The sequence below is a fragment of the Hypanus sabinus genome, chromosome 21 (genome assembly GCF_030144855.1).
Source record: "Hypanus sabinus isolate sHypSab1 chromosome 21, sHypSab1.hap1, whole genome shotgun sequence".
In the NCBI taxonomy this organism is placed as follows: domain Eukaryota; kingdom Metazoa; phylum Chordata; class Chondrichthyes; order Myliobatiformes; family Dasyatidae; genus Hypanus; species Hypanus sabinus.
The window spans coordinates 30,139,944-30,156,039 of NC_082726.1; the positions used below are offsets into that span (position 1 = coordinate 30,139,944).

At 45.7% G+C, this 16,096-nt stretch overlaps 1 protein-coding gene across 1 annotated transcript in view; it reads right to left on the reverse strand.

The window, feature by feature from the left end:
* nfkb2 (nuclear factor of kappa light polypeptide gene enhancer in B-cells 2 (p49/p100)) overlaps positions 1 to 16,096 on the reverse strand; it is a 76,014-nt gene that overhangs the window by 43,773 nt on the left and 16,145 nt on the right. Inside the window, exons 2-8 of the mRNA XM_059946208.1 lie at positions 11,251 to 11,284; positions 11,102 to 11,168; positions 10,583 to 10,623; positions 5,170 to 5,268; positions 4,935 to 5,086; positions 4,432 to 4,562; positions 1,531 to 1,689 (exon numbers count right to left, since the gene is read on the reverse strand). Coding sequence (XP_059802191.1) covers positions 1,531 to 1,689; positions 4,432 to 4,562; positions 4,935 to 5,086; positions 5,170 to 5,268; positions 10,583 to 10,623; positions 11,102 to 11,168; positions 11,251 to 11,283 — 682 coding nt within the window. The 5' untranslated portion in view covers position 11,284. The remainder of the gene's footprint in view (positions 1 to 1,530; positions 1,690 to 4,431; positions 4,563 to 4,934; positions 5,087 to 5,169; positions 5,269 to 10,582; positions 10,624 to 11,101; positions 11,169 to 11,250; positions 11,285 to 16,096) is intronic.

Genomic DNA, 16,096 nt, shown 5'->3' on the forward strand with positions numbered 1-16,096 from the left:
CTGTATTATAAAAGGAATTAATATTCTCCAACCCGGATTGAAAACTCAACAAACACTGTGGGGTAGGAGCCCAGTGACAGATGGAAACTGCAGCTGATCGGGATGGACTGCAAGGTAGAATGTGTAGTTAGTGTTAGATTACAAAGACAGGTGAGAGAGGCAAAAATGGGGGATTGGAAGGAGCATGAAAGAGACCCAATATTGGAAGACAATGTTCGTGCCATTGGTTTGCAGACCACCCAGAACAAATACGAGGCTCTGTTCCTCTCTCAGCTTGGTCGTGTAGGATGGACAAATTGGTGTGGGAAGAGGAATTGAAATGGCAGACAGAGCACAAGGTCATCTGCAAAACGGTCACACAGTCTGCGCTTGGTCTCTCTGCTGTGGAGGCCACACGGAGAGCACCAGGTGAGGGTTGCAGGAGGTGTATGAAAATCTCTGCTTCACCTAGATGGGCTGCCTACTTCAAACCTCAAACTCTCTCTCCCACCTGTGCCCATCTAATTTTGGTTCCACCTGCCCCTCAACCCTCTCCTGATGGTTCCTATTCTCACCACTTTTACACATCAGCCTTCAGCACTGGTAGCTTTTGTGTCCTTGCCAATCACCCTTCAGCAGCTCTCCTTCCTCCATTGATTGCAATTCTCCAGTGGGGGACCTGCATGTCTCCCAACTCCACCTCCCCCTTCCCCCACTGAGCTCCACCTGCCCATCACTCTTCACTCCTTCTCAGTCGACCAATCACCTCAGGCTCCTAATTCACCCTTCCCCCCCTTCTCTTTATAATGACAATCTCTCCTCTCCATTCAGTTTAGACACACAAAACATTAACAATTCCTTACCCCACCCCTACCCCAACAGAGGCTGCTTGACTATGTTCCGCCAGCAGATTGCTTGTTGCTGCAGATTCCAGAACCAGCAACCCCTTGTGTCTCACTCTTTTGAATGGGCTATTTCATTGAAGCTTCACCTACACGTCAGCTCTAACTGGCCCACCAGTGAATTCACACCTGCAAGTGCTGTGTGACCTTGCCTGGACCAGTTCAGCACCTCCACATTTACAGCACTACTGTGGCCCACTGTCATGTCTTCAGCTTTGACATTAACTGTGATGCAAATTTCTGACTGAACTACAGCAAGGGACTAAGAACAAAGTCCTTGATCCTGTACCTCACAAATGAAGGATGAGCACAAAGTAACTTTGGGATGTTTTTTATTACCTCAAAGATAATAAATGAATGCACTTTTCTGTTTCAACCCCGAGTTATTTGTTTGCCAATTTGTTCTATTTCAACAGGGACAAAGCACAGGAATAGACTCTTCAATAAATACATCATGTCCACACCAACAATCAAATACTCAACCAGACTAATTTCACCTACCAGCACCTGGTCTGAGGCCTTAGACCAATACTGGTGATTAAGTAGTTGCACAGATATTTCTTAAATACAGTCAGAGCAACCTGCAAGCATCTGTTGCTGCACCTCTGGTCCCATCCACACTTTTACTGCTTCACGTTCTGATACTTACTGCTGTCAAAGATGGGATTGGAGATAACTGGTTCGAGAGGCAATGTGTACATGCCCTCGCCGTCAGGGAGATACGCTGTGAACTGCAGCCTCACAACACTCAGGTCCATTTCCTTGGCCAATTGTTCAGACTCTTGTCTGAGGTGCTGGAGCTCTTGTGCTGTGAACGTTGGTTGAGAGAGAGTCAATATTGATTACTGATGTACACAGATCAATTCTCACAGTGTGCTCGGTGAACCTTCAGTAAGCCAGGAATAAAAAAAATACCATGCACTAACCACCCATCCAGGAAGTAAACTTCACAGTGCACCCACACAAAATGAAATACTACATCTGGGTAGCTCTGCATAAGATTGGGAAACCATGGGCTTCATTTCTGAATGGCCAAACAGATAATTCCAATGGTCTTTGCAAGGCAATAAATACAGGTGAGCTAATAAATGGACAGGAGCTACCAATGCCCACGTTGCTATTTGTCGCATGTACCCCAAGTGTCCCATGTATTTATAATTCAACTGGGCTGATCTTGGCTTAGTTTTCTACCCATTTGACTTCTTGATTGACAAATTCAGATTTTTGTTGTAAAGGACCCTCAACTTTACAGATCTATCCTGTAGAACTTGACCAAAGACCAAACAAACAAATAAATAAATGGTAGAGTGCAGTTAGCACAATGCTAAATCGTACCAGGGACATGGATTCAACTCCCGCCAGTGCCCATAAGGAGTTTGCACATTCTCCCTGTGACCACATGGGCTTGCTCCGGGTACACTGATTTCCTCCCACAGTCCAAAGATGTACTGGTTAGTAGGTTAATTGCTCATTGAAAGTTGTTCCCTGATTAGGCTAGGATTTAATTGAGGGATTACTGGGCGACATTGCTCAAAGGACTTAATCCACAATAAAAAAAAAATTATGGATTCACACACTCACAACTTCTAAACTTCATGCTAATTACTAGGGCTTTACAAGAACCAGTATTGGACTGGCCAGTGAATGAACAGAATGGATGTAGGGTTGATTGATCAGGATGGACACATTTGATAAACAATTTGCTCCATTCCAGAATAAATGCCATCATGGACGGTGTCTGTAGAACACACGGGGACTGTGTTGCAACTGATTTGGAAGCCATTCTTGTCTCAGATCCTCAAGTAAGCTCACCCTGCCCCAATAATAATCCTGTGTCCAAATTCAGAAGAATTCAGAGTATTTATAACGTTGCACTATTCTAACCTATTTCCTCACATCTCAATGCCCACAGGACTGTAGGTCCTGGTTTGTAGAACACTGCCACTGGATGCAACCCCCACTGCTGGCACTAACTCCTTCTTACCCTAAAAAAAATTCTTAAATGAAAGTAAACCCTCAATAAAGTTAGGTTTATTGTTAAGTGCTAAAAAGTTTGTGAACCCTGTAGAATTTGTTCTATTTCTGCATAAATATGACCCAAAATGTGATCTGATCTTCACACAAGTCCTAAAATTAGATAAAGAGAATGTAATTAAATAATTAACAAAAACATTATACTATTTATTTATTGAGAAAATATTACACGTATTTGTTGGAAAAAATGTGAACCTCTGGGATAATGCCTTCTACAAAAGCTATAGGGAGATAGGGAATCAATGAGATAAGATTGGAGGCATGGATTGTAGAGGTGCCCTGCCCTATAAAAAAGACACACAAAGTTAGGTTACTGACAGCCTGTTCTCAAGAAAAATCTGTTTATGTGCACCACACCTCAATCAATAACAACTTTCAGAGGACTTCAGAAGAAATGTACAGGAGCATGAGGCTGGAAAGGCTATAAAAGCATTTCTAAAGACCTGAGCGCTCATCAGTCCTCAGGAGTGGGCATTCTGCAAAGATCATACCAAGAGCACAACATGCAGTGCTGAAGGAGGTGTAAAAGAACTCAAGAGTAACAGCAAAAGACCTGCAGAAATCTCTAGAACTTGCTAAGGTCTCTGTTCACATGTCCACTCTAAGAGAAACTCCGAACAAGAATGTTGTTCATGGAAGGGCATCACAGAGGAAACCACTGCTCTCCCCAAAAAAAAAGAAATTGCTGCACGTCTCAAGTTTTCAAGACCACCTGGATGTTCTACAACAGTTCTGGGTCAATGTTCTGTGGACAGGTGAGACAAAAGTGGAACTTCTCGGCAGAAGCGCACATTGCTATGTTTGGAGGGAAAAGGGCACTGCACACCAACACCAAAACCACATCCCAACTGTGAAGCATGGTGGAAGAAGCATCATGGCTTGGGGCAGCTTACAATTGTTGCAAGAACAATGATTTCAAAATGATTACAGGAGAATGCTAGGGTAGCAGCCTGTCACCTGAAGCTTAATAAAAGCTGGATAATGCAACAAGACAATAATAATCAACAACAGAATGGTTTAAATAAAATTAAAAAATTCGTGTTTTGGAATGGCCAAGTCAAAATACTGACCTTAATCCTATAGAAATGTTGTGGAAAGACCTGAAGCAAGCAATTCATGCAAGGAAGCTGACCAACATCCCAGAGTTGAAGCAGTTTTGTAAGGAGAAATGGCCTAAAATTCCTCCAAACCAATGTGCCAGGACTGATCAACAGTTATCAGAAATGTTTGGTTGAAGTTATTGCTGATCAAGAGGATCACACCAATTACTGAAAACCAAGGTTTACATACATTTCCAACAAATACATGTAATATTGGACCATTTTTCTCTAAAAGTAAATGCTTTTTGTATTTTTTATTTGTAATTGGGTTCTCTTTATCTAGTTTTAGGACTTGGGGTTCACAAACATTTAGCAACTCTGTAACTACATACATGCAAACCGCCAAACAAGACATTTCTCCAGACAGAAGAGACAGAGCAAACTGAAATACGTATACAGACACCCAAAGATCTCACCTGATAGCAAAGACTTGCTAATAAAATTTGGATTCAAGGGATTCTTGTGGTATCTCTCATTAAATATCCTGTCCAGCAGCACCTCTGGAACGTTCTTCTTTGTGACATGTAGAATGCCCAGGTTAGTAAACCTGGTGACCAGAAACACAGTTATATTAGTTTGGCATTTTTCTCTGACCAGCTTCTACCAGGGAAACAGGCTCAAATGATTTGCTTACTCGTGTTCCCAACACTGATCCCTCAGCAACAGCACTCAAGAGATTTGCGGGTGATTTATGGAAATTTGCTCTGTGCTTTTTGGCTGTCACGTTTCCCACAGCAGAGACTACTCTTGACCCCAGGACTGGTGTGCTCTGGGTCACTTTGAACTTGGAACGATGCAAATGCAAATTCCTTTCTCCATCGTGCTGGATTGGTGGGTGCAGGAGAGTTCCTACAACATGGGGTCTCTTCATGGGAATTATGCCATGAATCGAGGCAAAATGCAAGAATTGTGAACTCACTGTGCTGTCATGTCCTTTGGTCCAACTTGCACAATGCAAACACCGTCATCGGTGCATTGTTTCCCAACCAGGCTGTGTGCATGCAATCTGGGTGGGTCTTTGGCCGTCACCAGCTGCACTACAACCTTTGCGTTACCCGTGTAATTGCAGATCTGGAGAAAAATTCAAACAAGTCAATTAGTACTCACTCTGTGACATTTGCTCTCTGCCAAACTTTGCTCTCGCGTTCACTTACCTTGACACTTGGGTACGTCTTGCGGTTTTTTTCACTGGAAGCTCCAGGTAGGCCCCCATGTGAAGGCCCCTCACACCCATAGCGGAACCGGAATCCTCTCTGCAAGGACACACTAACATTATAATGGACCATGATAGACGGGGCAGAGATACAAACAGTTGACAGCCATGGAGCAGATTAATCTTAACAAAGGAGCGCGAAGTAATATAATGCAATGGGAGATCTGAGATAGTGCTGTGCAAGGGAACAAAAGAGAGACAGAGTCCAGATACACAGGACAGTAGGACAAATCTTTAAATTACTTAAATAAAAGTACACAAATAGAATACTGCAACCTTTTCCATGCCATGGATCACTACCATTAAGCAATGGGTCAGTAGACTCAAGGTTGGGAACTCCTGGGTTACAGTAATCTGCTTTAAGCTGTCAGTTAGGGCCAAGCCCGAGTACGGTTCAGTTCTAGGACTTAGAATCTTCTTTAGTGGGCAACTTGATTCCAATCACCCTCAGGTTGGAGTGGTAGGAAGTTGTCAGGAGGGAAGTGGGTAGTTTTATATGCAAGATGCTCTGCATCTGCCACATAGGGGGCTTCATTGTGCTCCCAACATGTGGATGAGACTTTCAATACCACCCCCAAACACTTCCCCATTTTGAGCTATAATGAGCTTGGAAATCCCAGGAGTGAGAGGACGTTTCACTTTTCTGCACCCGTGGCATCGAGCAGAAACATGATGTTGTGCTGAACTAACCGAAGTAACAATTAAATGCTTATCTAATTTCATTCTTTTTGTCCATATCCATTCATCTCTGCATATTCACGTGCACAAAATCATCTGAAACACCTCTGTTGTATCTGCCTCCATCACCACCCCTGACAGTTCATTTCAGGCACCACTGAACATCTCCTTTGAACTTACCCCCCTCACTTTAAAGGTATGCCCTTTTGTATAAGATATTTCAATTCTAGGAAAAAGATGCTAGCTGTCTACTTTATCTATGCCTTTCACATCTTTGCAGTTTTGTTCCTGTCTGCTTGGTAATCTTCTCCAGCAACAGAGTTTGGAAGGGAGTTGAATCCGGAAGACTGATCAGCCAGATGATCAATGCAACCTGCCAATGCAGCCAACTGTATCTAAAACAAACCCAGCTATGGGTGTGGCCTTGAGAACTTATGCGAAATGGTTTATCATAGAAGAAGCACTGTCCAGATCCAAGGCTTCCAGAATCTCAGGAGTTGTGGATGACGCGTGCACTTGTATTTGCTCAGAGGCCAAGTTGCAAGACAGCTTCTCTGCAATTGATTACGTGGCCTCCATTCTATAGGATGTGGACCTCATCTACTCTCCCTATCCACAATCTGTTCAACAGCCTAGGGATTTTCTACGGGTCCTTGACCTTCACATGCTGGTGGAGCAGTTTTTCCACCCTTCCTTTGATGGAGCTTCCAATCCACCTCTTGTGTTAATAAACTCTTGGCTACCCTCATTCTGTTCAGTAGAGAACCCAACAGTCCTTCTGCATGGCCCAATAATGTCAGACTTTGGGAATGCCCAGAAGCTGAGGACACATCACAGCTGCTGGCTGTAGACACTCTGTATGCAAGCTGCTGCCTTTGTCCAATGCTTGAGAGCTTCAGTATTGGTCCAATGCTCTTGATGCAGATAATGCACCAGATTATGTAGCAGCCAGACCAGCAGTCACCAGTGTAGTGGAAACACTGGAAACTGCAGAAGTTGGAATCTGAAGCAACTGATTTCCTCTATTGGAGGAAATCAGTGGGTTGAGAAGCATCTGAGGGAGGAAAGGAATTTTCGACTCTTACAGGACTTTGACATGAACCATTGACGATTCCTTTACTCCAAAAGATGCTGCTTGACATGCTAAATTTCTCCAGCAGATATGGTGATCATCAGCACACATCTTGGTGGGCAATCTGTCACTCAGATGGCAGCTGGCAGTAGTTAGTAGGAGGGAGGGTACACTGAACTCCCATTCCGAGTTATTGGGGTTACAACAATCTGATTCAGTCTTGCTGATGAGTGGAGATCAGGAAACATTGACCATCTCTGCAGCACTGGTGAGTGAAATGCCAGCACAGACAGCTGTCAATGGTGATTCTTGTTCCGTGAAGACCGCGCCCCTCTTCCAGTCTATACCCCCAGAAGGTGCTGCCTTCACCTTGCTCTTTGAGCCAGCTTTTAGACAATAGACCACAAGACACAGAAGCAGAACTAGGCCATTTGGCCCATCGAGTCTACTTTGCCATTCAATCATTGCTGATTGTTTTCTCGCCGCCTCAACCTGCTCCACAGCCTTCTCCCCATAACCTTTGATGCTGTGGCCAATCAAGAACCTATCAAGCTCTGCCTTAAATACACCAAATGACCTGGACTCCATAGCAGCCTGTGATAACAAATTCCACAAATTCACCACCCTCTGGCTAAAGAAATTTCTCCACATCTGTTTAAATGGACACTCCTCTATCCTGAGGCTGTGCCCCTTTGTCCTAGACTCTCCCACCATGGGAAACATCCTTTCCACATCTACAGTGTAGGCCTTTCAACATTTGAAAGATTTTAATGAGATTCCACCCCCCCCCCCCCCCAATCATTCTAAATTTCAGCGAGTATAGACCCAGAGCCTTCAAATATTCCTCATACAATAACCCTTTCATTCCCAGAATCATCCTTGTGAACCTCCCCTGAACCATCTCCAATGCCGGCACATCTTTTCTTCGGAGTACAAAAATGTACACAACACTCAAGGTGAAGCCTCACCAGTGCCTTATAAATCCTCAGCATCACATCCCTGCTCTTGTATTCTAGTCCTCTTGAAATGAATGCCAACATTGCATTTGCCTTCCTCTCTAGCGACTCGACCTACAAGTTAACTTTTAGGGTGTTCTGCACAAGGACTCAAGTCCCTCTGCATCTCAGATTTTTGAACTTCCTCCCCATTTATGAAATAGTCTGCACATTTATTTATTCTACTTAACTGCATGACCATGCATTTTCCAACATTGTATTTCATTTGCCACTCTCTTGCCTATTCTCCTAATCTGCCCAAATCCTTCTGGAGCCTACCCGTTTCCTTCACACTACCTGCTCCTCCACCAATCTTCGTATTCTCTACAAGCTTGGCAACAAGGCCATCTATTCCTTCACCTTTCTCCAGAGGTAACTGTCCCCAGCATGGATACAGACTATGGAGTTTTGTAATGGTGATGAAGGGATCCTGCTCCCACAGGAAACAGTCAGGGTGAGACAACTTCCACTCTGCCACAGTAGAAATGTGAACTCACAGACCATTCCAAAAGCATCCAGTGAGCCATCACTAAAATCCCCACTGTGGCTTTTCACCTTTCAGCTTCCAGCTGACTGCAGTCTGCAGCAGATTGATAACAGTGTGGTCATTAGGAGAGGTTCCATCTCTGGTACCCAGCTTCCTAGGACCATCAGCACAGTGCTCAACACCCTCTCATCTCAATGACTTCCAGCCTCCTACTGCTACCTGCACGTGGGATTTCTCAGAGGCATTCCCAGAGATCTTGAGCAACATACGCCACACACATCGTGTTCCGAGCAAAACTATACTTTTCTTAAAAAATCACAGCCACCCAAAAATGTTGTAGCTTAGAGGACTATTGTAACTCTATGCCCAGCACACTCTCAGCTCCACAAACAATCATTCAATTATTTCCACTTCCCCACACTTGGCCTATATCCCTCTAGCCATCTTAGCCATGTATCTGTACAAATGCAGTTTAAGTATTATAATTCTATCCACCTATATCACTTCCTCTACTAGCTCGTTCCATATACTTGTCATCCTCTGAAAATGTTACCCCTCAGGTTTCTTATAAATTTTTACCCTCACTAATTTACCTCCAATACTCCCCCCTTTGGCCAGACATTTCATACCCCGCCACTCACTGCATTAAAAGTTCTCCCTCAAATCTTCTTCCTGTGGCTGTCAACTGCTCCATCCATGGGAACAGTTCTCAGTCTACTGTTTAAACAACCCCATCAGGTTCCCTTGTACTCTACCTACTTGCACTACACTTTACTTGTAGCTGTTACACTGCATTCTCTTATTGTTGCCCTTGTATGCCTTCAATTCCCTGTTGTAATGAATTGAACTGTATTAACGGTAAGACAAATGCTTCCAGTGTTTTAGTACAAATAATATCAATTTAGCTCATTCTAACTGTTCTGTTTTATCTTATTGTACATACTACTTATTACAAGTTACTATAATTTGCACATTGCACATACAGGCATTTTTACTTCTCATGTACGTGAAGGAGGTAAGAAAGTCAATTCAACATGTTCCAGGGAAAACGACCTAACCTCCAGTCCACACATGCAACTATGGTCCTCTCACTCTGGAATGATTTTGGCAAATCATTCTGCACACTCTTCAAAGCCTTCACAAATTTTCTGATGTGCATTTCCTCAAGCAGGACTGTCTTCAAGTTGCTGCCAAACCATTGTTTTATAAAGGTCATCGTGAGAGTCAGAGCACTACAGCACACAAACAAGCCCTCTGACCCAGCAGGTCCACACTGATTGGGATGCCCATCTCAGCTGGTCCTACTTCCCCACACTTGGCCTATATCCCTCTAGCCATCTTAGCCATGTATCTGTACAAATGCAGTTTAAGTATTATAATTCTATCCACCTATATCACTTCCTCTACTAGCTCGTTCCATATACTTGTCATCCTCTGAAAATGTTACCCCTCAGGTTTCTTATAAATTTTTACCCTCACTAAATCTATCCCTCTAGTTCTGGACTACCTTGCCCTGGGAAAAAGACTGACCATTCACTTTACCTATGGCCCGTTATTAGGTCACCTCTCAGTCTCCTACACTCTCGGGATTAAACCCTTGCCTATCCAGTCTCTCCTTATGACCCAAGCTCTCTGGTCCCAGGAACATGCTCATAAATCTTGCATCCACATGGCTCGTTTGCTCTCCGCCTCCATTTACAAAGCTCAGGATCCTTCACTCTTCAGTTCACCATTTCCTTAACCTGCACTGCCACTTTCAGTGACATACCCCACCGCATACACCCACTGTTCTCTTTTCCAGAACCATTGCCTCACCCTGTCCTTCTAGTTAAATATTAACTTGCTGCATTTTGTAGCATCAAGCTACAACCATTTCTTCACCCTGACTACGTCTAACACACTGCCAAGTGTTGCATCATATAGAATATACAACACCCAAGTTATTAATTTACTAATGCTGGGGAATTCCATGAACACCCCCCCGCCAGTTCCCAAGACATCCATCCCTCCATTGTTTTTTGCCACTCAGCTCACTCTACTGCTGTTCTACAGTCCGCTAATTCATCTGGAACCAATTACTGTCACAAATTATCCCTTTATTCCCTCATGGAGTAGGATTTACCTGCTTTGGCTGTTCACAGATGTCAATATACGGACCACCAGCTGCAATAGGAAGACAAGAATTGGTCAGAGTTGCACCAAGAGGGCATCATAGCTTCTCCTAGGTCAGGGGTTCCCAAACTGGGGTTCACAGAAACCTTACTTAATGGCATTAGCCAATAGCATACAAAAGGTTGGAAACCCCTGTCCAAAGCCCACCACTCTACCAGAGGCAAAGCCCAGCCCATGACCCAAATCCCTCCCAACACTCAGCCAGACCTACACAGCCCTACATCTCAGATTGGCACCCCTTCACCCAAACTCTGCTTCCCCATCAGGAATCTCTGTACCTCCCATACTCATCCCACACCCTAACAACCAACCCAGGCCTTGAGACTACCTTGATCAAAGCCATACTCGCCTGCATCCCTGTTCAAGGGGACACACAGCTCCAGACATCCCTCAGCCACTCCCACACTCACAGTACACAGATCACTTATGCCAGCTCCCTACTCCACCCGCAGCCCGTCATTGCACTTACTGGGGACAAGGGAAGCCTCCGAGCCAGTTAACACATTCAGGTCCAGCTGCCCAAAGTCACTGTCAGCCTGGGGGAAGGACACAGCAGTCAACAGGCTGAGCAGAGGCAGGGCCAGATCGAATTATCCCCCAACACCACATCATACTCACATCTCGTGTCCCAAGGTTATAGGCATCCTCCATCCTGGAAGAAATCAAAAGTTATCACTTTAGACCAACTATGTACATACTAATATATTAGTTTCAGAAGAGGAGAGCCACTCACTCCTGACCACAGGACTTGTTTACACAGAAACCTTTGGAGCTTTCGCCTTGCCAGATGTGACAACCATGCCCCACTCTCTCCTCGTTCCTCACATCCCCATCAAGTTCTGAATGGTTCATCAACCCATGAACATTATCTTATCTCCTTTTTAGCTCTATTTATTCTTGTAATGTATGGACTTTTACCATACATCTTGCACAGTACTGCTACTGCAAAGCAACATATTTCACGACACAAGTCAGTGACAATAAACCTGATTCTGATGTAGAACAGCACAGCACAAGAACAGGCCCTACCAGTAGTGCCTTCAGCTGACAGGCCTCCAAGTTAGGCATTAAAAACTAAGCGACACACAAAATGCTGGAGGAACTCAGCAGGTCAGTCAGCATATATGGAAAAGAATAAACAGTCGACACTTCGGGCAGAGAACCTTCTTTAGGAATGGAGAAGACATCAGGTTAAGAAGGTGGGGGAGGTAGGAGGTGAAGGAGGACTAGCAAGGTGAAGCCAGGCAGGTAGAGGAAAGGTAAAAGGCTGGAGAGGAAGGATCTCGACAGGAGAGGAGAGTGGACTGTAGGAGAAAGGGAAGGAGGAGCCAGGTGAGACACTGAAGCCTGAAAGCACATAACACTAAGTGCAATGACAGATCTATCCTGCATTCGCCACACTCTCAAATGGACCTCTTCAAAGTAAATTTATTATCCAAGTACATACATGTCACCATATACAACCCTGACATTCATTTCCTTACGGTCATTCTTAATAAAATACTAACCATAATAGAATCAATGAAAGGCTGCACACCTGGACTGAATTGTTGATGGTGCACTTTATTCAATATTGTCCTTGCAACTTGTGCTCGACAAGATCAGCCTGGACGGTATCGGACCAGAACTCTTGCCTTGCAACAATAAACCAATTCCAATAACAGAAGGTGTGATGGAGAGAAAGGAGCCCATAACAGGAAGAGGAATTGATTCCACAAGCTACTATGAAACTGAGACAGAATAATGCTGAGACAGGAAGGAAAAGCCCCAACAATACCAGCACTGCAACAGGATGTGTTCATATCAACCCATAGTCTGCTTCTCCTTGCTGAACAGCTCAGCCCAACAGCATGTACGCAAGAAACTACGTCTGCGTAGCTTTCTACCATCAAACCTGGCTTCATTACTTTTTTTTTCAAAACACCAAATCCCCAATCCTACAGCTTCTCAGCCATCAACAGTACCTCGCAAACCTACAACTTCTCCCCCAACAAGGAGAGGCACAGCACACACCCCATACTGATTTGGGAATGTATCACTCCGTCTGCATGCTGGAACACTCTCCCCAAGAGGGGGAGAGTCCCTCCACTGGTCCCACAGTGGTCCAAGGAAGCAGAGCCCACCTCCTTCTCCAATGCAGTTATAGATGGACAATAAGGAAGGAAATCAGCAGTAAAGTTCAGATAAAGTCATAGAAAACTACAGCACAGAAGCAAGTCCTTCGGCCCATCTCGTCAATGCTGAACCATTTAAACTGCCTACTCCATTGACCCGCACCCGGACCATAGCCCTCCATGTCCCTCCCATCCATGCTCCTATCTAAATTTATCTTAAACACTGAAATCGAATCTGCATCCACCACTTGTGCTAGCAGCTCATTCCACATTTTCAACACCTTTTGAGTGAAGTTCACCCTTATGCTCCCCTTAAGCATTTCACCTTTCACCCTTAACCTGTGACCTCTCGTTGTAATCTCACACAATCTCAGTAGAAAAAGCCAGCTTGTATTTACCCTTTCTATATCCCTAATAATTCTGTACACCTGACCAAATCTCCCCTTCAGTCTTAAGTTCTTGGGTATAAAGTTCTAACCTATTCATCCTTTCCCTATAACTCAGGTCCTCAGGTCCCAGCAACGTCGTTGTCAATCTTTTCTGCATTCTTCCAATCTTATATACATCTTTCCTATAGGTAGGTGACCCAAACTGGGCACAATACTCCAAATTAAACCTCAACAACAACTCAACACAATTTTAACATAACATCCCAACTCCTGTACTCAAAACTTTGATTTATGAAGGCCAATGTGCCAAAAGCTTTCTTTATGACCCTACCTACCTGTGATACCACTTCCAAGGAATTATGGATTTGTATTCCCAGATCCCTCTGTTCCACTGCACTTCTTAGTGCCAACCACTCATCGTGATTTGTTCTCCCAAAGTGCAACACCTCACATTTAACTGCATTAAATTCAATCTCCCATTGTTCAGTTCATTCTTCCAGCTGGGTCAACATTGTGCTGCAAGCTTTGATAGTCTTTCTCGCTGTCCACTATACGCCCAATCTCAGTGTCATCTGCAAATTTTCAGATCCAGTTTACCACATTATCATCTACATCAACAACCTGAATGATAAACAATGATGGACCCAGCACCAATTCCCTGCAACACACCACTAGTCACAGGGCTCCAGTCGGGAGTCAAGCTACCACTCTCTGGCTTCTCCCGTGAAGCTAGAGTCCAGACCCTCAAATACCTTTCAATAACTTTCCCACTTCTGATGTCAGGCTCATGGGGCTATAATTTCCTGCCTTATTCTTATCTTAAATAAAGCAACAACATCAGCTAGTCTTCAATCCTCACCCATGGCTAAGGATCTCTACTAGGGCCCCTGTAATTACTGCATTAACCTCCAGGGTCCAAAAGTACATCTTGTCAGGCCCTGGGGATTTTCCTCAAAACAGCAAACCACTCACTCCTCTCTGTAATCTGTATAGGGTTCATGACCTTGCCGCTGCACTGCCTCACTTCTATCGACTGTCAGTTTCCTGAGTAAATAGATACAAAAAATTAATTTAAGATCTCCCCCATCTCCTTCAGCTGCACGCATAGATTAGCACTCTGATCTTCCTGTGGTAAACTATTTGTATACCGGTCTGGACTCACCCCTCTGCTGACTGCTCCTGTGGTTCCTCCCACAGACCCCTGGATAAAGGCGATTGGAGGCACTGATCCTCCCTCAGTCTCCGAGATGTTGTGGTCACTTCTGCTGCTAATAAAAGCTTATCATTCGCCTCCCGTCTCCGAGAGTTATTGATGGTGCATCAATTTTATTAGCAGCAATTTTGAAAAATGGAGAGCATTTTACGACCTGACAAATTGGATATTGACCCTCAATCTCCGGAAACCAGCTTTACTTTTGAACTCTGGCTTGCATGCTTCCAATCGTACCTGGAAGAGATTCGTGTGACCGAGCCTGCAACGATGCACAAAATTCTCCTCTCCAGGGTCAGTCCACGGGTCTACTCCCTGATGTGGAACCTGCCGACCTACCAAGGGGCACTGGACGCCCTCAAAAGACAATACCTGTGGCCGGTGAACACCTTCTACGCAAGACATCGCTTAGCGACACAGCGGTAGTGGGCCGGAGAGTCAAGCGCTGAGTTTGTCCGGGCCCTACAGACACTCGTGCGGGCCTGCGACTGCAGGGGACTGACGGCAGAGTAGCATGCAGAGCTGCTGGTAAGAGAAGCCTTCATTACGGGGATCAGGTCAGTGTACGTGCGCCAGTGGCTGCTGGAACACGCCGATCTTACCTTACATTTGGCGATCGAGCTGGCCGACATGCTGGAGGCTGCTCTGCACAACACTGACGCTCTCCAGCCGTGCGATCTCCCGCCAGCCCCATGGACACTGCAGACCCCACAACCCGCCGGCGAATTGACCTCGGCTGCTGCCAGTCGCGGGTCCGTGAAGTCCCCACAACCCGGCGTATCGACCACAGCTGCTGCCAATCGCAAGTCCACGCAGTGTTACTTCTGGGGACTCGAAAAGCACCCCCGAAAACGCTGCCCAGCCCAAGAAGCTACCTGCTCAAGCTGTGGAAAGAATGGCCACTTCGCCAAGGCCTGTAAGTCCAAACCACGAGCGGGGTCGAGCAGCGCTGCATGCGAGGCATGGTGGTCGTCATCTTGCCTGCCCGCCTTGTGCGAGGCATGGGGCGGCCAACTTTGTTGGCGCCACCTCGCCCCGCCTCCGACCCACGGGTGTTTATCGAGCACCAAGACGGCAATGCAACTCTGGCCTCCGTGACCCTCGACCAAAGCGCTCCACACCAGCTCACAAGGTCAATGATGGACATCCTGGTGCCTGTTTGACAGGGGCAGCACTGAGAGTTTTATTCACCCGGACACGGTGCAACGCTGCGGACTCGTGACACAGCCGGTAAGCCAGAAGGTCACCATGGCATCTGGACCGCATTCCACAGATATCCGGGGGGGGGGGGGGGGCTGTGTAGCGACACTGGTGGTGCAGGGCACAGAATATTGGAACTTTGCGTTACTGGTCATGCCTCAACTGTGTGCCTCTGTGCTATTGGGGCTCGACTTCCAGAGCCACCTGAAAAGTGTGACAATGGAGTACGACGGGCCCCTCCCACCAATCACTGTCAGAAATCCTCAGTTTTGTGGGACTTCGTCATATACCCCGCTACTGACCACACACACACACATTGACCCGCACACACCACCCAACACCATGCCAACAGCCGCGCTACTGACACCACTTGCAGCCTCTCCACCCTCAAGATCCCTCCCCCACCGCTGTTCGCCAACCTGACCCCCAACTGTAATCCTGTGGCCTAAAAGCAGGAGGTACAGCGCAGGGGACAGGGTCTTCATTAAGTCGAAGGTGCAGCAGCTGCTCAGGGAGGGGATCATTGAGCCAAGCACAAGTCCTTGGAGGGC